The sequence below is a fragment of the Hoplias malabaricus genome, chromosome 5 (genome assembly GCF_029633855.1).
Source record: "Hoplias malabaricus isolate fHopMal1 chromosome 5, fHopMal1.hap1, whole genome shotgun sequence".
Lineage (NCBI taxonomy): Eukaryota > Metazoa > Chordata > Actinopteri > Characiformes > Erythrinidae > Hoplias > Hoplias malabaricus.
In genome coordinates this window covers 6,200,580-6,222,436 of record NC_089804.1, presented here as the reverse complement: position 1 = coordinate 6,222,436, position 21,857 = coordinate 6,200,580, and the positions used below count along the sequence as shown (strand labels likewise).

Below are 21,857 nucleotides of genomic sequence, written 5' to 3'. Positions count from 1 at the left end.
AGGAAGTAGAGGCGTTGCTGGGCTTTCTTTCTGATGTTACTGGTGTTAGTGGACCAGGTGAGATCATCCGCTAGGTGAACACCAAGGAATTTGGTATTCCTGACAATCTCCACAGCAGAGTTGTCGATGTTCAACGGCGAGTGCTCACCACTTGTTTTTCTGCAGTCTACAACCATCTCTTTGGTTTTGTCCACGTTCAGAGACAGGTTGTTGACTTCACACCAGTCAGTTAGCCACTGCACCTCCTCTCTGTATGCTGACTCGTCGTTCTTACTGATGAGACCCAGTACAGCTATGTCATCAGCGAACTTGATGATATGATTTGAGCTGTGCATCGCTCCACAGTCATGGGTCAACAGTGTGAACAGCAGTGGACTGAGCATGCAGCCCTGGTGAACACCATCCAGTGTTCAGTGTGATGGTGCTGGAGGTGTTCCTAACGATCCGAGGTCTCCCAGTCATGAAGTCCAGGATCCAGTTGCAGAGAGAAGTGTTAAGGCCCAGGATATTCAGCTTCCCGATCAGGTGCTGAGGAATGATGGTGTTGAATGCTGAGATGAAATCTATGAACAGATAAATGCACAACCCATGAGCTCTATGTTTAATCTGCCCTGGTCCAATCAATGACCCTGGAGAGCATCCATATGTGGGCCCAGATTTAAGCTGTGGGCAAAACTTGTAGGTTACATAGTGCAGTTTCTGCAGTGCTAAACCTGGAATAAGAGAGGTCCTTTTCTCCCTATTACAGTGAAGCATGAAAATAATTTTGAAGGTGTAAATTTAAGATAAGACGGCATGCAGCAGGTAATGTTGCAGTCACACACCAGGGACCTGGAGGTTGAGGGTTCAAGTCGCACTCCAAGTGATTGTCTGTGAGGAGTGTGGTGTGTTCTCCGTGTGTCTGCGTGGGTTTCCTCCGGGTGACTGTCTGTGAGGAGTGTGGTGTGTTCTCCCTGTGTCTGCGTGGGTTTCCTCCGGGTGACTGTCTGTGAGGAGTGTGGTGTGTTCTCCCTGTGTCTGAGTGGGTTTCCTCCGGGTGACTGTCTGTGAGGAGTGTGGTATGTTCTCCCTGTGTCTGCGTGGGTTTCCTCCAGGTGACTGTCTGTGAGGAGTGTGGTGTGTTCTCCCTGTGTCTGCGTGGGTTTCCTCCGGGTGACTGTCTGTGAGGAGTGTGGTGTGTTCTCCCTGTGTCTGCGTGGGTTTCCTCCGGGTGACTGTCTGTGAGGAGTGTGGTGTGTTCTCCGTGTCTGCGTGGGTTTCCTCCGGGTGACTGTCTGTGAGGAGTGTGGTGTGTTCTCCCTGTGTCTGCGTGGGTTTCCTCCGGGTGACTGTCTGTGAGGAGTGTGGTGTGTTCTCCCTGTGTCTGCGTGGGTTTCCTCCGGGTGACTGGCTGTGAGGAGTGTGATGTGTTCTCCCTGTGTCTGCGTGGGTTTCCTCCGGGTGACTGTCTGTGAGGAGTGTGGTGTGTTCTCCCTGTGTCTGCGTGGGTTTCCTCCGGGTGACTGGCTGTGAGGAGTGTGATGTGTTCTCCCTGTGTCTGTGTGGGTTTCCTCCGGGTGACTGTCTGTGAGGAGTGTGGTGTGTTCTCCCTGTGTCTGCGTGGGTTTTCTCCGGGTGACTGTCTGTGAGGAGTGTGGTGTGTTCTCCCTGTGTCTGCGTGGGTTTCCTCCGGGTGACTGTCTGTGAGGAGTGTGATGTGTTCTCCCTGTGTCTGCGTGGGTTTCCTCCGGGTGACTGTCTGTGAGGAGTGTGGTGTGTTCTCCCTGTGTCTGCGTGGGTTTCCTCCGGGTGACTGGCTGTGAGGAGTGTGATGTGTTCTCCCTGTGTCTGTGTGGGTTTCCTCCGGGTGACTGTCTGTGAGGAGTGTGGTGTGTTCTCCCTGTGTCTGCGTGGGTTTTCTCCGGGTGACTGTCTGTGAGGAGTGTGGTGTGTTCTCCCTGTGTCTGCGTGGGTTTCCTCCGGGTGACTGTCTGTGAGGAGTGTGGTGTGTTCTCCCTGTGTCTGCGTGGGTTTCCTCCGGGTGACTGTCTGTGAGGAGTGTGGTGTGTTCTCCCTGTGTCTGCATGGGTTTCCTCCGGGTGACTGTCTGTGAGGAGTGTGGTGTGTTCTCCCTGTGTCTGCGTGGCTTTCCTCCGGGTGACTGTCTGTGAGGAGTGTGGTGTGTTCTCTCTGTGTCTGTGTGGGTTTCCTCCCTGTGCTCTGGTTTCCTCCCACTGTCCAAAAACGCACGTTGGTAGGTTGCCTGAAGTCAGAACTCCTCTATTGAGCTGTTTAATCCCTTTATACTTTACAATTAAAATCTCAATTAAGGGTGTGCGGTATGGCGCTAAAATTATATCACGGTATTTAAGGGTATTACCGCGGTAACGATATTCATTGTGATATGACACAGAAAAACACAGATTAAAAATATTATTATTAAGAATATACAATGGCCAGGTTCCAGTGGCAATATTTAGATTATTGACTTATCGTACATTATATGGACATTTCTCAGTAATGTTTGCCCTTTTTCTTTACTGTTTGTTTACAGTTAACTGAATAGTTTACTGTAAATAATGAGTATTGCATAAACATCAGTGTTATAACAACCAACTTTGCTCTGTTCTCTGATTTCATCTGGACCCTGTTTTAATGCCATTACATTGATTTGTTCTCCCTGTGTCTGCGTGGGTTTGCTCCGGGTGACTGTCTGTGAGGAGTGTGGTGTGTTCTCTCTGTGTCTGCGTGGGTTTCCTCCGGGTGACTGACTGTGAGGAGTGTGGTGTGTTCTCTCTGTGTCTGCGTGGGTTTCCTCCGGGTGACTGACTGTGAGGAGTGTGGTGTGTTCTCTCTGTGTCTGCGTGGGTTTCCTCCGGGTGACTGTCTGTGAGGAGTGTGGTGTGTTCTGCCTGTGTCTGTGTGGGTTTCCTCCGGGTGACTGTCTGTGAGGAGTGTGATGTGTTCTCCCTGTGTCTGCGTGGGTTTCCTCCGGGTGACTGTCTGTGAGGAGTGTGATGTGTTCTCCCTGTGTCTGCGTGTGTTTCCTCCGGGTGACTGTCTGTGAGGAGTGTGATGTGTTATCCCTGTGTCTGCGTGGGTTTCCTCCGGGTGACTGTCTGTGAGGAGTGTGATGTGTTCTCCCTGTGTCTGCGTGGGTTTCCTCCGGGTGACTGTCTGTGAGGAGTGTGATGTGTTATCCCTGTGTCTGCGTGGGTTTCCTCCGGGTGACTGTCTGTGAGGAGTGTGATGTGTTCTCCCTGTGTCTGCGTGGGGTTCCTCTGGGTGACTGTCTGTGAGGATTGTGGTGTGTTATCCCTGTGTCTGCGTGGGTTTCCTCCAGGTGACTGTCTGTGAGGAGTGTGGTGTGTTATCCCTGTGTCTGCGTGGGTTTCCTCCAGGTGACTGTCTGTGAGGAGTGTGGTGTGTTCTCCCTGTGTCTGCGTGGGGTTCCTCCGGGTGACTGTCTGTGAGGAGTGTGGTGTTTTCTCCCTGTGTCTGCGTGGGTTTCCTCCGGGTGACTGTCTGTGAGGAGTGTGATGTGTTATCCCTGTGTCTGCGGGGGGTTCCTCTGGGTGACTGTCTGTGAGGAGTGTGGTGTGTTCTCCCTGTGTCTGCGTGGGTTTCCTCCGGGTGACTGTCTGTGAGGAGTGTGGTGTGTTATCCCTGTGTCTGCGTGGGTTTCCTCCGGGTGACTGTCTGTGAGGAGTGTGGTGTGTTATCCCTGTGTCTGCGTGGGTTTCCTCCAGGTGACTGTCTGTGAGGAGTGTGATGTGTTATCCCTGTGTCTGCGTGGGTTTCCTCCGGGTGACTGTCTGTGAGGAGTGTGATGTGTTCTCCCTGTGTCTGCGTGGGGTTCCTCTGGGTGACTGTCTGTGAGGAGTGTGGTGTGTTATCCCTGTGTCTGCGTGGGTTTCCTCCGGGTGACTGTCTGTGAGGAGTGTGGTGTGTTATCCCTGTGTCTGCGTGGGTTTCCTCCAGGTGACTGTCTGTGAGGAGTGTGATGTGTTATCCCTGTGTCTGCGTGGGTTTCCTCCCGGTGACTGTCTGTGAGGAGTGTGATGTGTTCTCCCTGTGTCTGCGTGGGGTTCCTCTGGGTGACTGTCTGTGAGGAGTGTGGTGTGTTATCCCTGTGTCTGCGTGGGTTTCCTCCGGGTGACTGTCTGTGAGGAGTGTGATGTGTTATCCCTGTGTCTGCGTGGGTTTCCTCCCGGTGACTGTCTGTGAGGAGTGTGGTGTGTTCTCCCTGTGTCTGCGTGGGGTTCCTCCGGGTGACTGTCTGTGAGGAGTGTGATGTGTTATCCCTGTGTCTGCGTGGGTTTCCTCCAGGTGACTGTCTGTGAGGAGTGTGGTGTGTTCTCCCTGTGTCTGCGTGGGGTTCCTCCGGGTGACTGTCTGTGAGGAGTGTGGTGTTTTCTCCCTGTGTCTGCGTGGGTTTCCTCCGGGTGACTGTCTGTGAGGAGTGTGATGTGTTATCCCTGTGTCTGCGTGGGGTTCCTCTGGGTGACTGTCTGTGAGGAGTGTGGTGTGTTCTCCCTGTGTCTGCGTGGGTTTCCTCCGGGTGACTGTCTGTGAGGAGTGTGGTGTGTTCTCCCTGTGTCTGTGTGGATTTCCTCCGGGTGACTGTCTGTGAGGAGTGTGGTGTGTTCTCTCTGTGTCTGCGTGGGTTTCCTCCGGGTGACTGTCTGTGAGGAGTGTGGTGTGTTCTCCCTGTGTCTGCGTGGGTTTCCTCCGGGTGACTGTCTGTGAGGAGTGTGGTGTGTTCTCCCTGTGTCTGCGTGGGTTTCCTCCGGGTGCACCGGTTTCCTCCCACTGTCCAAAAACGCACGTTGGTATGTGGATTGGTGACTCAAAACTGTCCATAGGTGTGAGTGAATGTGTGTGTGTGTGTGTGTGTGTGTGTGTGTGTCTGTGTCGTCCTGTGAGGGACTGGTGTGTTGCTACCTTGCACCCAGTGACTCCATTTAGGCTCTGGACTGAACCCACCGCGACCCTGACTTGGATAAGCAGTTTCAGACAATGAATGAATGGATGAATGAATGAATGATAGTCCTTTTACAAATTCACATGCACAATCCAGGTAACAATAAAGGGAGTCTTTCTGACAGTCTAAGCCAGTGTTATCCAATTCTGATCCTATTCTCCCTGTTCAAACAAACTTGATTCAACTAATTTTGTGAGTAGGATGTTCCAGGACCTGGTTCTGATACCAAATCAAAGCGTGTGTGATCATCTGAGCGTAAAGAGTAATACATAATACTCTACAACAAGGACATACTTCTATAAAGAATCATTTAAAACCATGTAAAGGAACTAGATGAAGTACAGTGAACTTCTCTGAACGTCTGTTTATATTCTTAGTTTTAAGTTGAGCCAAATTTCCTGAAAGGTTGCACCACTATTTTGGAAATCATTAAACCATAACTAAATTACAGTGAACTTCCACTTTACTAAGTTCACCTCACTTGTAGCTACAGGCACTGACTCTAGTGTCATACACACCCACTATGACTGAGTGCTCATGGTAGGTTTACTGAATATTATAATTATTTGTAAGTTATTAGCACCATTTCTCCCATGGCCATTAACGGAAAGGAGCTGCTTTAAATATTCATTTCAATAGTGGACCATTTTCTATAGTGTTTCTTAAGGGTTTACACATTTAAACTGATTATAATCCGATACTGTGCTGAGTACAAAACAAATAACACAGTCCTATAGTTCTGTAATCACATTAAAATAATGATTGTAGACATGAGAGACCTAGTGGATTTCATAAGTCTGCAGTTCACCCCATAATCAGATTAACACAAATATCTCATTAAAATATCAGGAGTGCTATGTATTTCGTTTTCACTGAAACCTGATGTTTTAAACTATAACTAGTGAAGGGTACCTAGTTCTGTTGGAGATAAACTATGCCCGTTTTTTCAAATCACAAAGGCTGCTTTTCCTACATTCGCCTTCCCACAAAACAATCTAGCTCCCCACTTGCTGGTTTCTGTCCACTTGCTGCGTACGCCCCTCCCACTTGCGGGCCTCCGGCCTGCAGAGATATGTACTTCTGGGCGCTGACTGAGAGCAGTTCCCATCTCTCCCTCTTTCTCTCTGCTGCAAGGCGTCCGCATTCATTCACAGCGTAGCATCATGGTGCTGGATCTGGACCTGTTTCGGAAGGACAAAGGCGGCGATCCGGGGATTGTGAGGGAGACCCAGAGGAAGAGATTTAAAGATGTGTCTCTTGTGGATAAGCTGGTTCAGACCGACACGGAGTGGAGGAAGTGTGAGTGCCGCAGTGCTCGATGCTTTCCCTCATGGTTAGCTTGGATCAGTGAAATAACGTTAGCTGGAGGTGGTTTCAGAGTTCCAGGCTTCAATACTCGAGACCCGTGTGTGTGTGTTATGAGTACAAACAGTCGAAATCAATTAGGAACCACTATTATCCGTGTTGGTGGTCCAGTATTAACTGTCACTTTCCCATAGAGACGTGTACCGGCTTAGCATGCTAACGGGTTAGCATCGCTGACAGCTCCAATAATAAGAGTCGTTTACGGCTGGGTGTTTTTCTGGTTCGCGTATGAAGCACATTTTACTGTCGGGAACATGGGCTTTTTTTTATAAATATGGTTATATTAAAGAATAAACAATAGCTGCCATCTGGAAGAGTAGGGCGTGTAGCTAACACTTGTCCCATTGTAATGTCGTCAGCAGTCCCCGTGCAATCTGATGCAATCTTTTTAGGATGAAGGTAAAATAATGTGTCACTCTTTTTTTTCTGCTCCTTGCTTTGACAGTTGATGTGAATTTCAAAAGTCAGATTTCCATTGACACAACTCCTCTTTTGAGCTGTTTAATCCCTATATATTTTACAATTAAAATCTCAATTAAGGGTGGGCGGTATGGCGCTAAAATTATATCACGATATTTAAGGGTATTATCGCGATAACGATATTCATTGTGATATCACACAGAAAAACACAGATTAAAAAAATATGATTATTAAGAATATACAATGGCCAGGCCAGTGGCAATATTTAGATTATTGACTTATTGTACATTATGTGGACATCTACTCAGTAATGTTTGCCCTTTGTCTTTACTGTTTGTTTACAGTTAACTGAATAATTTACTGTAAATAATGAGTAAATTGTATAAACATCAGTGTTATAACAACCTGCTTTGTCTTGGTGCCATTACAGTGATTTGTTTGAAATCAGTTATTTTACTTTAGTTTTATTCATTCACGTTTAACACTGCAATACCTACATATATTTAACTAATATTTTATTGGACTTTAAAGGATTGTAATTGCATTGTTATTATATTGGCATTATGTTAATGACGTAAAATAATCTCAAAATGTATTTAATATCATTTTAAATGATATCAGTATGATATATCGACAGACAGGCCGAAATATTGCAATAAAATAAATGTCAAAGTGATTCATTTTTATGATAAATATAGCAGTTTAAATGGCGGCATGGTGGCGCAGCAGGTAGTGTCGCAGTCACACAGGTCCAGGGGCTTGGAGGTTGTGGGTTCGAGTCCTGCTCCGGGTTACTGTCTGTGAGGAGTGTGGTGTGTTCTCCCTGTGTCTGTGTGGGTTTCCTCGGGGTGACTGTCTGTGAGGAGTGTGGTGTGTTCTCTCTGTGTCTGCGTGGGTTTCCTCCTGGTGACTGTCTGTGAGGAGTGTGGTGTGTTCTCCCTGTGTCTGTGTGGGTTTCCTCCGGGTGACTGTCTGTGAGGAGTGTGGTGTGTTCTCCCTGTGTCTGTGTGGGTTTCCTCCGGGTGACTGTCTGTGAGGAGTGTGGTGTGTTCTCTCTGTGTCTGTGTGGGTTTCCTCCGGGTGACTGTCTGTGAGGAGTGTGGTGTGTTCTCCCTGTGTCTGTGTGGGTTTCCTCTGGGTGACTGTCTGTGAAGAGTGTGGTGTGTTCTCCCTGTGTCTGTGTGGGTTTCCTCTGGGTGACTGTCTGTGAGGAGTGTGGTGTGTTCTCCCTGTGTCTGTGTGGGTTTCCTCCGGGTGCTCCGGTTTCCTTCCACAGTCCAAAAATACACATTGGTAGGTGGATTGGCGACTCAAAAGTGTCCCTAGGTGTGAGTGTATGAGTGTGTGTGTGTTGCTCTGTGAAGGACTGGCGCCCTCTCCAGGTTGTATTCCTGTCTTGCACCTTGTGATTCTAAGGTAGGCTCTGGACCCACCGCGACCCTGAACTGGATAAGGGTTACAGACAATGAATGAATGAATAGCAGTTGAAACCATTCAGTAGGAACAAACAAACCGTGAACTACCTGTAAACAACAGTAACTTACCAAGAATATGATTTTTGTATAACATAATTACTGTAAAAATTGAACCTACGACAAACCTAAGTGCAGTAAATGTATTGCATGTAAATAAACAATAGACTTTAAAAAAACAAACAAACAAACAACAGAAAGACATAACGCTTCATGGTAAATAAAAAAACAAATGGAAAATAGATGCTCTGCTGAGTCAGTGTCGTCTCTCAGCTTCGGTTAGAGCTCACATTGGCTGCTGAGCTCTTCTCGAGACATTTTCTTTTTCTTTTCTGGTGCTCAGCTGGGTGCTTCTGCTTGAGGCTGTGACACAGATTTTTAATGTTTCCCCGTATCTTACAGTTACCTTGGTTTATTGTACATCTGATATTTTGTAACTGAACCTCCTCCAAAACAAACTCTTTTTGTTGTTTTGTTGTCTACTTGTTGCTGTACGTAACTCCATGACGTCATTCTGTAAACAAGTCAGAATAGCACCACTTTCACGATATGGATTTTTAGAAATGAATATTAACCCCCTCATTAAACTTAACACAGTACAATGAAAGCATTCCTTACATTAGATCGTGTTGTGAATGTCAGAGTGGTCTTATTTACTGAAGAAATCATAACGTTTGTAGTTCTCCGATCAAAGCAGTTTTAATAATGTCCATACAGTGGTCCTCTGTCAGGAAACCGAGGACTCGACTATTCATGGACATCTCTATTAAAAGTGTGTTCACATAAACAACAGTGTGGGAGTTTAATCTGCTCCAGTGTAATCCACTGCCACAGTGTGAGAGAGGCCGAGAAAACACTTTAAAATGTGAGCAGATGCTGTAGAGACCAGTAACCACTGCTGAGAATAGGGTTAAAAATGGACTGTGGCCAATCAACCGTTTGTTTTCTCTTCCTCCGCCAGGCCGCTTCACCGCCGACAACCTCAACAAGGCAAAGAATTTATGCAGCAAGTCCATCGGTGAGAAAATGAAGGTATGAAGTCACATTTTATGTATTAAACATTTGAAATGTCTTGTATTATATATGTATCTCTGTGGTGATCCGAACACAGTCTCACAGGTTAGATCCTGGCAGTGGACGGTTTTACACATCCTCAGTTGTTCAGTTTAATCAAAATGACACGAGGAAGGACACTGATCGTCCACCAGAACCGGTAACGATATTCATTGTGATATCACACAGAAAAACACAGATTAAAAAGATTATTATTAAGAATATACAATGGCCAGGCCAGTGGCAATATTTAGATTATTGACATCATACATTATGTGGACATTTACTCAGTAATGTTTGCCCTTTGTCTTTACTGTTTGTTTACAGTTAACTGAATAATTTACTGTAAGTAATAAGTAAATAACATAAACATCAGTGTTATAACAACCCACTTTGCTCTGTTCTCTGATTTCATCTGGACCCTGTTTTGGTGCCATTACATTGATTTGTTTGAAATCTGGGGTTTTATATCAGTACTTTAGTTTTATTCATTCACGTTTAAGACTGCAATACCTACATATATTTAACTAATATTTTATTGAACTTTAAAGCATTGTAACTGCATTGTTATTATATTGGCATTATGTTAGTGACGTAAAATAATCTTAAAATGTATTTAATATCTTTTTAAACGATATCAGTACGATATATTGACCGACAGGCCGAAATATTGCAATAAAATAAATGTTAAAGTGATTAATTTTTATGATAAATATAGCCGGTTAAAAGGCGACACGGTGGCGCAGCAGGTTAATGTTGCAGTCACACAGCTGCACACAGCTGGTTTCCTCAGGGTGACTGTCTGTGAAGAGTGTGGTGTGTTCTCTCTGTGTCTGCGTGGGTTTCCTCAGGGTGAAATGTCAGGGTGTTAGTGAGTTATAAACAAGGCACATGAGCTTTTTCAAATGTAAAACACTGACTTTAGAGTTTGGAGTGACGTATTAGAAACACCATTTTAAAAATGGTGCTTAAATTGGTGCTGTCCAATCAAAAACATGTATCTCCATTTAAACCCATTATTAAAAAAATCATCTGAACACAGCAGCTGTCCTTCACACTGTGTAAAATATGCCATAATGAACGGACCAGTAAAAATGCTCTGGAAAACGTAGAGCGGTATCTAACAGACCCTGCAGGCATTATTTTCCAGGAGAAGGTTCTGGCTGGTGTTTAGGCAACATGGGTTTCTCGTGTATAACATGCTTTGTTTGGAGTGTGTGGATGTGGCTGTCTCTGCACTGTCTGCTTGGTTATTAGTCTGTGTTTATTATTGTTGTAATTAGATATTCCGCTGATTTTTTTGCCCTGAGCAGAAGAAGGAGCCAGTTGGGGACGATGAGACGCTGCCAGAAGAAGCACAGAACCTGGAGGCTCTCACTGCAGATACGTTATCGGTGAGACGTGTTCAGAGCTGACACCAAATATATTTATGCTTTTTCCCCACTTAGTGTTTATAAAGTTGTCATTTGATGAAACGTTAACACATGGCAACCATTTGTATGTGGAGCTGTTTCTGTTGAAAGGTGCCAAACATTATTAATATTAACTGATGAACTACACAACAACAACAATGTTCTCAGGATGTGTGCAGCTGTCTGTGTTTAACGCTCCTCTGTCCATTGTGTGCATCTCGTGCTTTTCTCCGTTGTGTGCCAGGCCCTGACAGTGACTCAGATTAAGAAGGTGCGTGCGTTGGTGGACGAAGCGATTCAGAAAACAGACGGCGAGAGGTTAAAGCTGGAGGGAGAACGCTTTGAGTATCTGAGAGAAATCGGCAACCTCCTGCACCCCTCTGTTCCTATCAGCAACGATGAGGTGAGGGTCTCCTACCAGTCGCATGGTGGCATTAGCAATGACCGGAGAGTTTGGCTTTGTTTATCCACATTGAGTGTGTTTACATCCACCACAGTAATCTACCTTCTGAAGGTCAGAGTTTGTCAGAGTTTTTCTAAAATCCCAATCTCTGATGATTATTTCTTTTAAAAATCCAGTGTAAATAATAGTGCTGTCCAATGATTAAAAAAAGATTTAGTCGCACAATTTGCATTGTTTCTTTTTAACGCTGAAGATTTTGTTTATTATTTAAATGTAAAACTAAAGAATCAATGTAAGAGCCACAGTGGATTTATATTTACCCTTAGTGTCTATCTGTTAAAGCATTTATAATCTCAAATCTTGAGTTAAAGACTAGTACTTCCTTTTGTGTTTGGGAGGGAGATAAAAGCGTAGTGTGCAGTGTGAGACAAACTGCTGAGAGGAAACCGTTATTTTCTCAGTTTCTCATCATTTCTCAGTGTAGTTTTGATGATTTTGAATGATAGTCGTGTAAACTGCTGATTCGAAGCTTCAAGAAGAGCTTTAGCCTCAAACACAGAAGCTTTAATGGAGAAATGTAACACTACAGCGCAGCTCCTGGCTCAAACGTGGAGTGATTTAGTGTGGTAGGAGGTGTACAACAGGAACAGGAGGTGTGTGTATATGAGAGAGAGAGAGAGAGTTCTATTTGACTCTTTAAATGAGTTCAGAGAAAGAACACTTTTGAGCTGTAAATGGAAATGAATTCACTACATGAACTGAGAATGAAATTCAGTTCACAGTTCACAGTGAGCGAGTGTGTACATGTGCTACAGTTGCCTCATTGCTTGGACTTGTTTCACCACGAAGGCCTTCATCCTTAGTCTCTACTAAGAGTTAGTCTCTAACTAAGAGTTATTAATTAATTGTTGATGTATTTACTGACTGATGTCTGCTTCTATTTTACACAACGTCCATAAAATTATGACCACCATCTTGTTTCTACACTCACTGTCCAGCCTCTCACCTCCGCTGTCCACTGGAGCACTTTGTACTTTTATAATTACAGACTGTAGTCCATTTGTTGCTCTGCATACTTTATTCTTCCCATTTCACCCTGCTCTCCAGCGCTCAGGACCCCCACAAAGCAGGTGTGATGTGGTGGTGGATCATTCTCAGTGCTGCAGTGACACTGACGTGGTGGTGGTGTGTTAGTGTGTGGATCAGACACAGCAGTGCTGCTGGAGTTTTTAAACCCTGTGTCCACTCTCTGTCCACTCTGTGAGACACTCCTCCCTCGTTGGTCCACCTTGTAGATGTAGAGTCAGAGACAGTAGCTCGGACAGTCGGCTGGATAGACTAAAGTCTGTGATTGTGGAACTACAGAGAATGGACAGTACGTGTAGAAACTAGGAGATGGTCATAATGTTATGGCTGACAAGTGTAGAAACTACACACACTCTTTTCAGACTGTTTCACGTCCAGTGTAGACTTCTGTAGCTTTATTTGTTGTTGCTTCAAGAAATTAATAATAAAAAAATAATAAAAATCTTCTGAGGATGTATCAAGCCAAAAGGCCACAGTTTGACTTCAGATGCTTGCTGATCGGTTTCATTGATTTGAGCTTCTTTCCCCCAAGGACAATGACAACAAGGTTGAGCGCACCTGGGGCGACTGCACAGTGCAGAAGAAGTACTCTCACGTGGACCTGGTGGTCATGGTCGATGGCTACGAAGGAGAGAAGGGTGCCATCGTCGCTGGCAGCAGGGGATATTTCCTGAAGGTTGGTTTACGGCTAAATATACAGGCTTTGTTTTTGTTCAGTGTAGTTCATGTATCTTTAGGAGCTTCTTTTGTTAAAGAAGCACACGCCACATGCTTCGTGGACGCTGTTTTTCATCAACCCAGAACATGTGTTTCTTATTTGCAGGGTACCAACATGATATAGGCATTGACTGACTGGAAAGAGACAGCGCATTTCAGTTGCGGATCATACAGTAGCGTTCATGCAGGGACTTGTACAACCCAAGGCCAACTCAGTTGTGCTTAGCTAACAGAAGGGCATTTTTACACCCAGTAAAATGTCCTTATCTGGGCAGCACGTGGTTTACATACAGCTTTAATGTAATGCTTCCAGACTGTTTTTATTGCCTTTATTTCCTGGCTGAAACAAATCATAAATAATAACTCTGACATGCTTTTGAAAGCTTAATTTGTTTGGACGAGACAGGTTCAAAGCCATTGCTTTAGGCCCAGACGGGCATTGGATCACAACAGGAAACCAAAAGCATAAATCGATGTTTACATGACTGTGCTCGCATATTGACCACATTAAGTTGAAAGCTGTTGGCACTCTTTCTCTTTGTTTACTGACACTTGTGCTTTTCTTTAGGGACCTCTGGTTTTCCTGGAGCAGGCTTTGATCAACTACGCCCTGCGGATCCTCTACAGCAAGAACTACACTGTCCTCTATACACCTTTCTTCATGCGGAAAGAAGTCATGCAAGAAGTCGCGCAGCTCAGTCAGTTTGACGAGGAGCTGTATAAGGTCTGCAGCTTAAACCTTTGCTTTGATGGTTTTTCTGTTGCCAGAACTGTTCAGTCAATCAATCGATCAAGTTTTGGTAATCGATCAAACTTTTGGTTATAGATTGAGATTTAAAAAGCTATTTATCTGAGTGTTTATTTGCTAAAAACAAACAAACAAACAACAAATAACCCCCACCATTAGAATAAACCCAATCACATTCCTCCAGTGTGATCCTCTGTGTGTGAATGTGTTTAACTTTGTCCAAATCTCTCCTCGTGGAGTCTGTATTATTTGAGGTGATCCTCCAGTGCCTCCTGTTATCGTCTGTCAGCTTTGAGTCCAAATCGTTTACCAACTTCCTGATGTTCCCCAGGTGATCGGAAAGAGCAGTGAGAAGTCTGATGACACTTCAGTGGACGAGAAATATTTGATTGCCACTTCTGAGCAGCCAATTGCAGCTTTCCTGAGAGAGGAATGGCTGAAGCCGGAGGACCTTCCCATCCGGTTTGCTGGCATGTCTACCTGCTTCAGACAGGAAGTGGGCTCCCATGGCCGAGACACTCGTGGTATCTTCAGGGTTCACCAGTTTGAGAAGGTGTGTTTAGAAAAGACGCTTGTTAAACTTGTAAAGTCAAAAAAAGCAACACTAAGTGGTGTTTTTACGCTAAAATTACATCTTCTCTAACACTGTAACAGAAAGAATAGAGCCTCTGTTGTTACTACTCCAGGCTCAGCACTGTAGAAACCACACTAGGTCAGTTCTGGAGGTGGGAGTGCTGTAAAAGTGAATGACACTCTACAACTGTGGTGGGAACCCAGAAACAAAAACCCTAAAGACCCTGTTCACATGGTTCTCTTCCTGAATTTTTATCACACAGGTCCAGTATGGAGCCATAGTACCTCTTAAAGAGAGACATCAAAACACCAAGAAGCATGAGAGAAACACAGCGGTTTAATCACAAATTGTTCCATAATCACTACACGTGTAATTACTGCATTATATAATTTTAATAAATAACTTAGATTTATTCATATGTGGGAATCTGAAATTGACTGATATCTGAATGTATACGTTGTAGTTTTATGACTTATGTACTTCACTCTGTAGGGAGTGAGGAGGTATTTGAATTTCAGGCAGAAACACGCTGGGTGACATCATCATTTTCGAAAAACTCTGAAACACGATTTGACTGACAACAAAAATCACCTTGGTTTTTCAAAAACCTCCAGTTTCAGTGATCTAACACCTTTTCCTGGGAACAGGCCACAACACAGTGTGGATGGGGCCTATAAGCGTTTGCCTGAGTGGTGATATATCAGTATTATCATCTTTTTCTGATCCTGGAATTACATCTCTTTTCTTGTTTTTCTTGTGCAGATTGAACAGTTCGTGTACGCCTCCCCTCATGACGGCAAGTCGTGGGAGATGTTTGACGAGATGATAGGAACCGCCGAGGAGTTTTATCAGTCACTAGGAATCCCCTACCGCATCGTCAATATAGTCTCGGGTGAGTGTCTCTTGATCTGTGTCTTTTGTATCTGCGTAAAATTTAGTCTTGCCCCATTTCTGACTGCCCTTGATACACATGAAATTAATCAGTGTGAAAACGTTTTTGCTGTAGGTTTATTTGCTGTCTTAATGTGCTTTTAATTAGGAAATTAGTAATTTCAGATTTCATCTCAACAAACTAGGAACATATTTTAATTCAAAAGTGTTAATAAAGTCCAGCCAAAGTACATCCAGATGGATCCAGATGTGAAACTTACGTAAATTCAAGGGGTAAACAAGCTCTCAAACGGTCTGCCTTTGTTTCAAGGTGAAAAGTCATTGACCTATTTTATCTTTGTTTACACATCATAAGGATAAACATTTTAATATTAAGATAAAACATTTCACCACCCCATTTCCAAAGAAGTTGGGATTTTTTGCAAAATATATGTATACATTTTTTGTTTTTTAAAATTGGCCCAGTTTAAATGTGATACCAGCAACTCGTTCCAAAAAAGCTGGGACAGGGGCATATTTGCCACTGTGTTGCATTCCTTCTTATTTTAATGACAAGCTGTAAAGGTTTGGGAATTAAAGAGACCAGTCGCTATTATTTTGAAAGTGAACTGGTATCCGATTTTTACTTGTTATAGGATTTCAGCTGCTCAGTTTCTCTGGGTCTCCATTATAGTGTTTTCATGATACACAGTCAGGTCTGGACTAGTTTAGCTCCAGATTTTTTTTTCTAAGGAGCCATGCTGTTGTAATTCATGCAGAATACAAATGAGCCTTGTCTTAATGAAATAAACAAGTCTTTCCCAGAAAAACGTTGTTTGGATAACAGCATGTTGCACCAAAACCTGTGTATATCATTAAGCATTAACAGTGCCTTCACGGATTCACCTCCACATCGTCATGGATTCTGGCTTTTGAAATGTACACTTATTACAAGCCGTATAGTGTCTCTCCTCTTTAGCCCAGAAGATGCAGCATCCATGATTTCTAAAAAAGAATTTTACATTTTAATATCATATATTAATGTTAGACCATAGGACATTTTTCCATTTCCACGCAGTCTGTCTTAAAAGAGCTTGGGCCTAGAGAAGGCAGCAGTGTTTCTAATACAGCAGTGGGTCCTGATAATATATGGTTTTGTCTTTGCCTTTGTGTGTTTTAACTTGCGTTTTTTGGATACAGCAATGAACTGTGTTCACGTATGGCTTTAGGAGGCCATTACAGAAATGTCTGTCTTTAATTTAACGCTGTCTGAGGGACCCAAGACCGCAGCCATATACTTGTTTTGGGCCTTGTTGAGAAAGCTGAGAAACATTATTCTTGAATTATTTCACTGTTTGCATATACCACTTTCACAGAGTGGTGAATCCCTGCCCATCTTTATTTCCTAAAGACTCTGCCTCACTGAAATGCTCTTGTAAAACCCAGTCATGTCACTGATCTATTGACAATCAACCTCATTTATGTATTTATTAGCATTACACAATGAGCGTTACACAACTTTACCCGTCTATGGTTCCCCGTCACAACTTTTTGGAATGTGTTGCTGGCATCTAATTCAAAATGGACAAATATTAAAAACAAAAATAATATCCCAGTTTCATTCATTCATTCATTCATTCATTGTCTGTAACCTTTATCCAGTTCAGGGTCGCGGTGGGTCCAGAGCTTACCTGGAATCATTGGGCGCAAGGCGGGAATACACCCCCAACACACACACTCACATACTCACACCTACGGACACTTTTGAGTCTTCAGTCCACCTACCAACGTGTGTTTTTGGACTGTGGGAGGAAACCGGAGCACCCAGAGGAAACCCCCACAGACACAGGGAGAACACACCACACTTCTCACAGACAGTCACCCAGAGGAAACCCACACAGACACAGGGAGAACACACCACACTCCTCACAGACAGTCACCCGGAGGAAACCCACACAGACACAGAGAGAACACACCACACTCCTCACAGACAGTCACCCGGAGGAAACCCACACAGACACAGAGAGAACACACCACACTCCTCACAGACAGTCACCCGGAGGAAACCCACACAGACACAGAGAGAACACACCACACTCCTCACAGACAGTCACCCGGAGGAAACCCACACAGACACAGAGAGAACACACCACACTCCTCACAGACAGTCACCCGGAGGAAACCCACACAGACACAGAGAGAACACACCACACTCCTCACAGACAGTCACCCGGAGGAAACCCACACAGACACAGAGAGAACACACCACACTCCTCACAGACAGTCACCCTGGAGCGGGACTCGAACCCACAACCTCCTGGTCCCTGGAGCTGTGTGACTGCGACACTAAACTGCTGTACCACCATGCCGCCCCATATACCAGTTTCAATATTTGAAATATTGCTATTGTTCTATTTTGAATTAAACATGGGGTTTAAATGATTTGCACATTACTGCATTCTGTTTGTATTTTCATGTTGTTCATCGTCCCAACTTTTCTGGAAATGGGTAGTATTTTGCCATCCAGGATGCTGAGGCTGTGTCAAAGATTCTAATGATGTATCTTTTGATCTCTGGTAGGTGCCCTGAACCATGCTGCTAGTAAGAAGCTGGATCTGGAGGCGTGGTTCCCTGGATCTCAGGCCTTTAGGGAGTTGGTCTCCTGCTCCAACTGCACAGACTACCAGGCACGTCGTCTTCGCATCCGCTACGGTCAGACGAAGAAAATGATGGACAAGGTAAATCCATAGCTGTTTTTCCATGAAACAGTGCCCCCCAGTGTAGCATTCTGTTTAATATACTGGTAAATGGTATAAATATGATAAAAGCCATATCTCTCTCATTTAAGGCTGATTTTGTGCACATGCTCAATGCAACCATGTGTGCCACAACTCGTGTAATATGCGCCATCTTGGAAAACTTCCAGACGGAGGAAGGCATCATTATTCCTGAGCCACTCAAGAATTTCATGCCTCCTGGTGAGATGTCTTCATGCACACACTGCTAAAACAATGTGATAATTGTTATATTGTATCCTAGACCAGGGGAGTGTTTATGTAAGCGACCATAGTAGTATGGCTCTGAAAAAGCAGCTCCTAAGTAATATACCTCTCTAGAGGGATGCCTTGAGGACCTTGATTGAAATTGCTTTGGTGCAAATAATCGCCTTGTCCTTTCTTAGGTCAGAGGTTTTAATAATGGTTACTTAAATGTAAAATAAAAGAATAACTGAAGGAAAAAGTAATCACAACTTGTATTTTTGGGAGGGAGATAAATGTGTAGTGTGATATACATGACAAACTGGCGAGAGGTAATGGTTCTTTTTTACTTTATTATAACATCACAGTGTGGTTTTCATGTTTTTTGAATTTGAAGCTCTTAATTTGCTAAGGAAATGTTTCAGGGAGAGATTTAACATCGGACACAAGATTTAAAAAGAAAAATTCACCCGGAGAAAACCCACGCAGACACAGAGAGAACACACCACACTCCTCACAGACAAGTCACCCGGAGGAAACCCACGCAGACACAGGGAGAACACACCACACTCCTCACAGACAGTCACCCGGAGGAAACCCACGCAGACACAGGGAGAACACACCACACTCCTCACAGACAAGTCACCCGGAGGAAACCCACGCAGACACAGGGAGAACACACCACACTCCTCACAGACAAGTCACCCGGAGGAAACCCACGCAGACACAGGGAGAACACACCACACTCCTCACAGACAAGTCACCCGGAGGAAACCCACGCAGACACAGGGAGAACACACCACACTCCTCACAGACAAGTCACCCGGAGGAAACCCACGCAGACACAGGGAGAACACACCACACTCCTCACAGACAAGTCACCCGGAGGAAACCCACGCAGACACAGGGAGAACACACCACACTCCTCACAGACAAGTCACCCGGAGGAAACCCACGCAGACACAGGGAGAACACACCACACTCCTCACAGACAAGTCACCCGGAGGAAACCCACGCAGACACAGGGAGAACACACCACACTCCTCACAGACAGTCACCCGGAGCAGGAATCGAACCCACAACCTCCAGGTCCCTGGAGCTGTGTGACTGCGACTAAAATTGTTAATTCCAGTTTTTAAAAAATGTATGCATTAAATTCCCATGTGTGTGTTAACACGTTAATTTTGACTCGTATCTAAATGTGAAAACCCATATAGTTTGATATTGTTAGTCTTTGTTTGACCAATCTTGTTTTTAGGCTTGACTGAAATCATCAAGTTTGTGAAGCCAGCGCCTATTGACCAAGAGCTGTCCAAGAAGCAGAAGAAACAACAAGAGGGAGGCAAAAAAAAGAAGAATCAAGCTGAAGATCCTGACCTACAGGACAAAGTAGAGAACATGTCGGTCAACGACTCATAAATAGACGCACCTACACCCGTAACTGTTAGACATGTCCACGTATATGCCATTTAATCTCAGTTTCCTTTACCTGGATCATGTCCTGTTACTCCACCCCTCTGGGGCATCGTCTTCAAACCTCACTGTGATATCATTCATGGTTTCTTTATTGGAGTTAAGGGCCAGACTGAAGACCCGAGGATTCAAATACTGTTACTAATCATCTTTCCGTGTTCATTACCAGGCGTCCGAATGCAGGTTGTGACAGGGAGCATCTGTTGAAAAGGGAAAATAACTTTCTGTAAATAAACTTAAAGATACAATTCAGGAAATTTACAGAGGGAACATGCATGGCAATAAACACTTTTCATGCTTATGATATTTATATTGTAGTTCTGTCGTAGGGGTCCCTTAAGAGAAATCTGGAAACCTAGTCAAAGAATTCGTATAGTACTCTCAGTGAAGATATGTTCATGAAAATGAAGGAACGGGGCTCGAATTGACCTTGAATAAACAGAAACAGAAACTTGAACACACCTCACATTGTGACTTGGGTGGTACACTTCACATGGAAAGCCTGTCTGCCTTTGATTATATCTGCCTTCAACAAGTTTCTCATCTTCATCTTTGTCACGTCACCGTAATAAAAAGGGTCTGATTTTCACCCATGTCAATGACGTAGGCCTATGTACAGTACTTGCTTGGAATTCTTTGTAATGGATATCAAAATTGTGGTGTAAACCAAAATAAATGGGTATGGAAACAATAAATTACACTGTTCATTCATTGTCTGTTACCACTTATCCAGTTCAGGGCCACTCTGGATCCATAGTCTGCCTGGAATTTCTGGGCGTAAGGAAGGAAAACACACTGGAGGGAGTGCCAGTTCTTTGCAAGGCTTCACACACTTTCACATTCACTCACACTCACACCTAGGGACACGAGTCGCCAATCCACCTACCAATGTGTGTTTTTGGGCTGTGGGAGGAAACCCACGCAGACACAGAGAGAACACACCACACTCCTCACAGACAGTCAGCCGGAAGAACCCAAGCAGACACAGAGAGAACACACCACACTCCTCACAGACTGTCACCCGGAAGAACCCAAGCAGACACAGGGAGAACACACCACACTCCTCACAGACAGTCACCCGGAGGAAACCCACGCAGACACAGAGAGAACACACCACACTCCTCACAGACAGTCAGCCGGAAGAACCCAAGCAGACACAGGGAGAACACACCACACTCCTCACAGACAGTCACCCGGAGGAAACCCATGCAGACACAGGGAGAACACACCACACTCCTCACAGACAGTCACCCGGAGGAAACCCAAGTAGACACAGGGAGAACACACCACACTCCTCACAGAGAGTCAGCCGGAGGAAACCCAAGCAGATACAGGGAGAACACACCACACTCCTCACAGTCACCCGGAGGAAACCCACGCAGACACAGGGAGAACACACCACACTCCTCACAGACAGTCACCCGGAGGAAAACCACACAGACACAGGGAGAACACACCACACTCCTCACAGACAATCACCTGGAGGAAACCCACGCAGACACAGGGAGAACACACCACACTCCTCACAGACAGTCACCCGGAGGAAACCCACGCAGACACAGGGAGAACACACCACACTCCTCACAGACATTCACCCGGAGGAAACCCACGCAGACACGGAGAACACACCACACTCCTCACAGACAGTCACCCGGAGGAAAACCACACAGACACAGGGAGAACACACCACACTCCTCACAGACAGTCACCCAGAGGAAACCCAAGCAGACACAGGGAGAACACACCACACTTCTCACAGAGAGTCAGCCGGAGGAAACCCAAGCAGATACAGGGAGAACACACCACACTCCTCACAGACAGTCACCCGGAGGAAACCCACGCAGACACAGGGAGAACACACCACACTCTTCACAGACAGTCACCCGGAGGAAACCCACGCAGACACAGGGAGAACACACCACACTCTTCACAGACAGTCACCCGGAGGAAACCCACGCAGACACAGGGAGAACACACCACACTCCTCACAGACATTCACCCGGAGGAAACCCACGCAGACACAGGGAGAACACACCACACTCCTCACAGACAAGTCACCCGGAGGAAACCCACGCAGACACAGGGAGAACACACCACAGTCCTCACAGACAGTCACCCGGAGGAAACCCACGCAGACACAGGGAGAACACACCACACTCCTCACAGACAGTCACCCGGAGGAAACCCACGCAGACACAGGGAGAACACACCACACTCCTCACAGACAGTCACCCGGAGGAAACCCACGCAGACACAGGGAGAACACACCACACTCCTCACAGACAAGTCACCCGGAGGAAACCCACGCAGACACGGAGAACAC

General features: G+C 45.2%; 1 protein-coding gene across 1 annotated transcript; it reads left to right on the top strand.

The window, feature by feature from the left end:
- The first annotated feature begins 6,006 nt into the window (after positions 1 to 6,006).
- sars1 (seryl-tRNA synthetase 1) lies at positions 6,007 to 20,217 on the top strand. The gene is made up of 11 exons (XM_066671124.1): positions 6,007 to 6,262; positions 9,182 to 9,252; positions 10,587 to 10,667; positions 10,930 to 11,088; positions 12,707 to 12,850; positions 13,460 to 13,615; positions 13,971 to 14,192; positions 14,976 to 15,105; positions 17,664 to 17,821; positions 17,932 to 18,061; positions 19,320 to 20,217. The coding sequence occupies exons 1-11, from the start codon at positions 6,127 to 6,129 to the stop codon at positions 19,478 to 19,480; spliced, it is 1,548 nt and encodes a 515-aa protein (XP_066527221.1). The 5' UTR covers positions 6,007 to 6,126; the 3' UTR covers positions 19,481 to 20,217.
- The last annotated feature ends 1,640 nt before the right edge of the window (positions 20,218 to 21,857 follow it).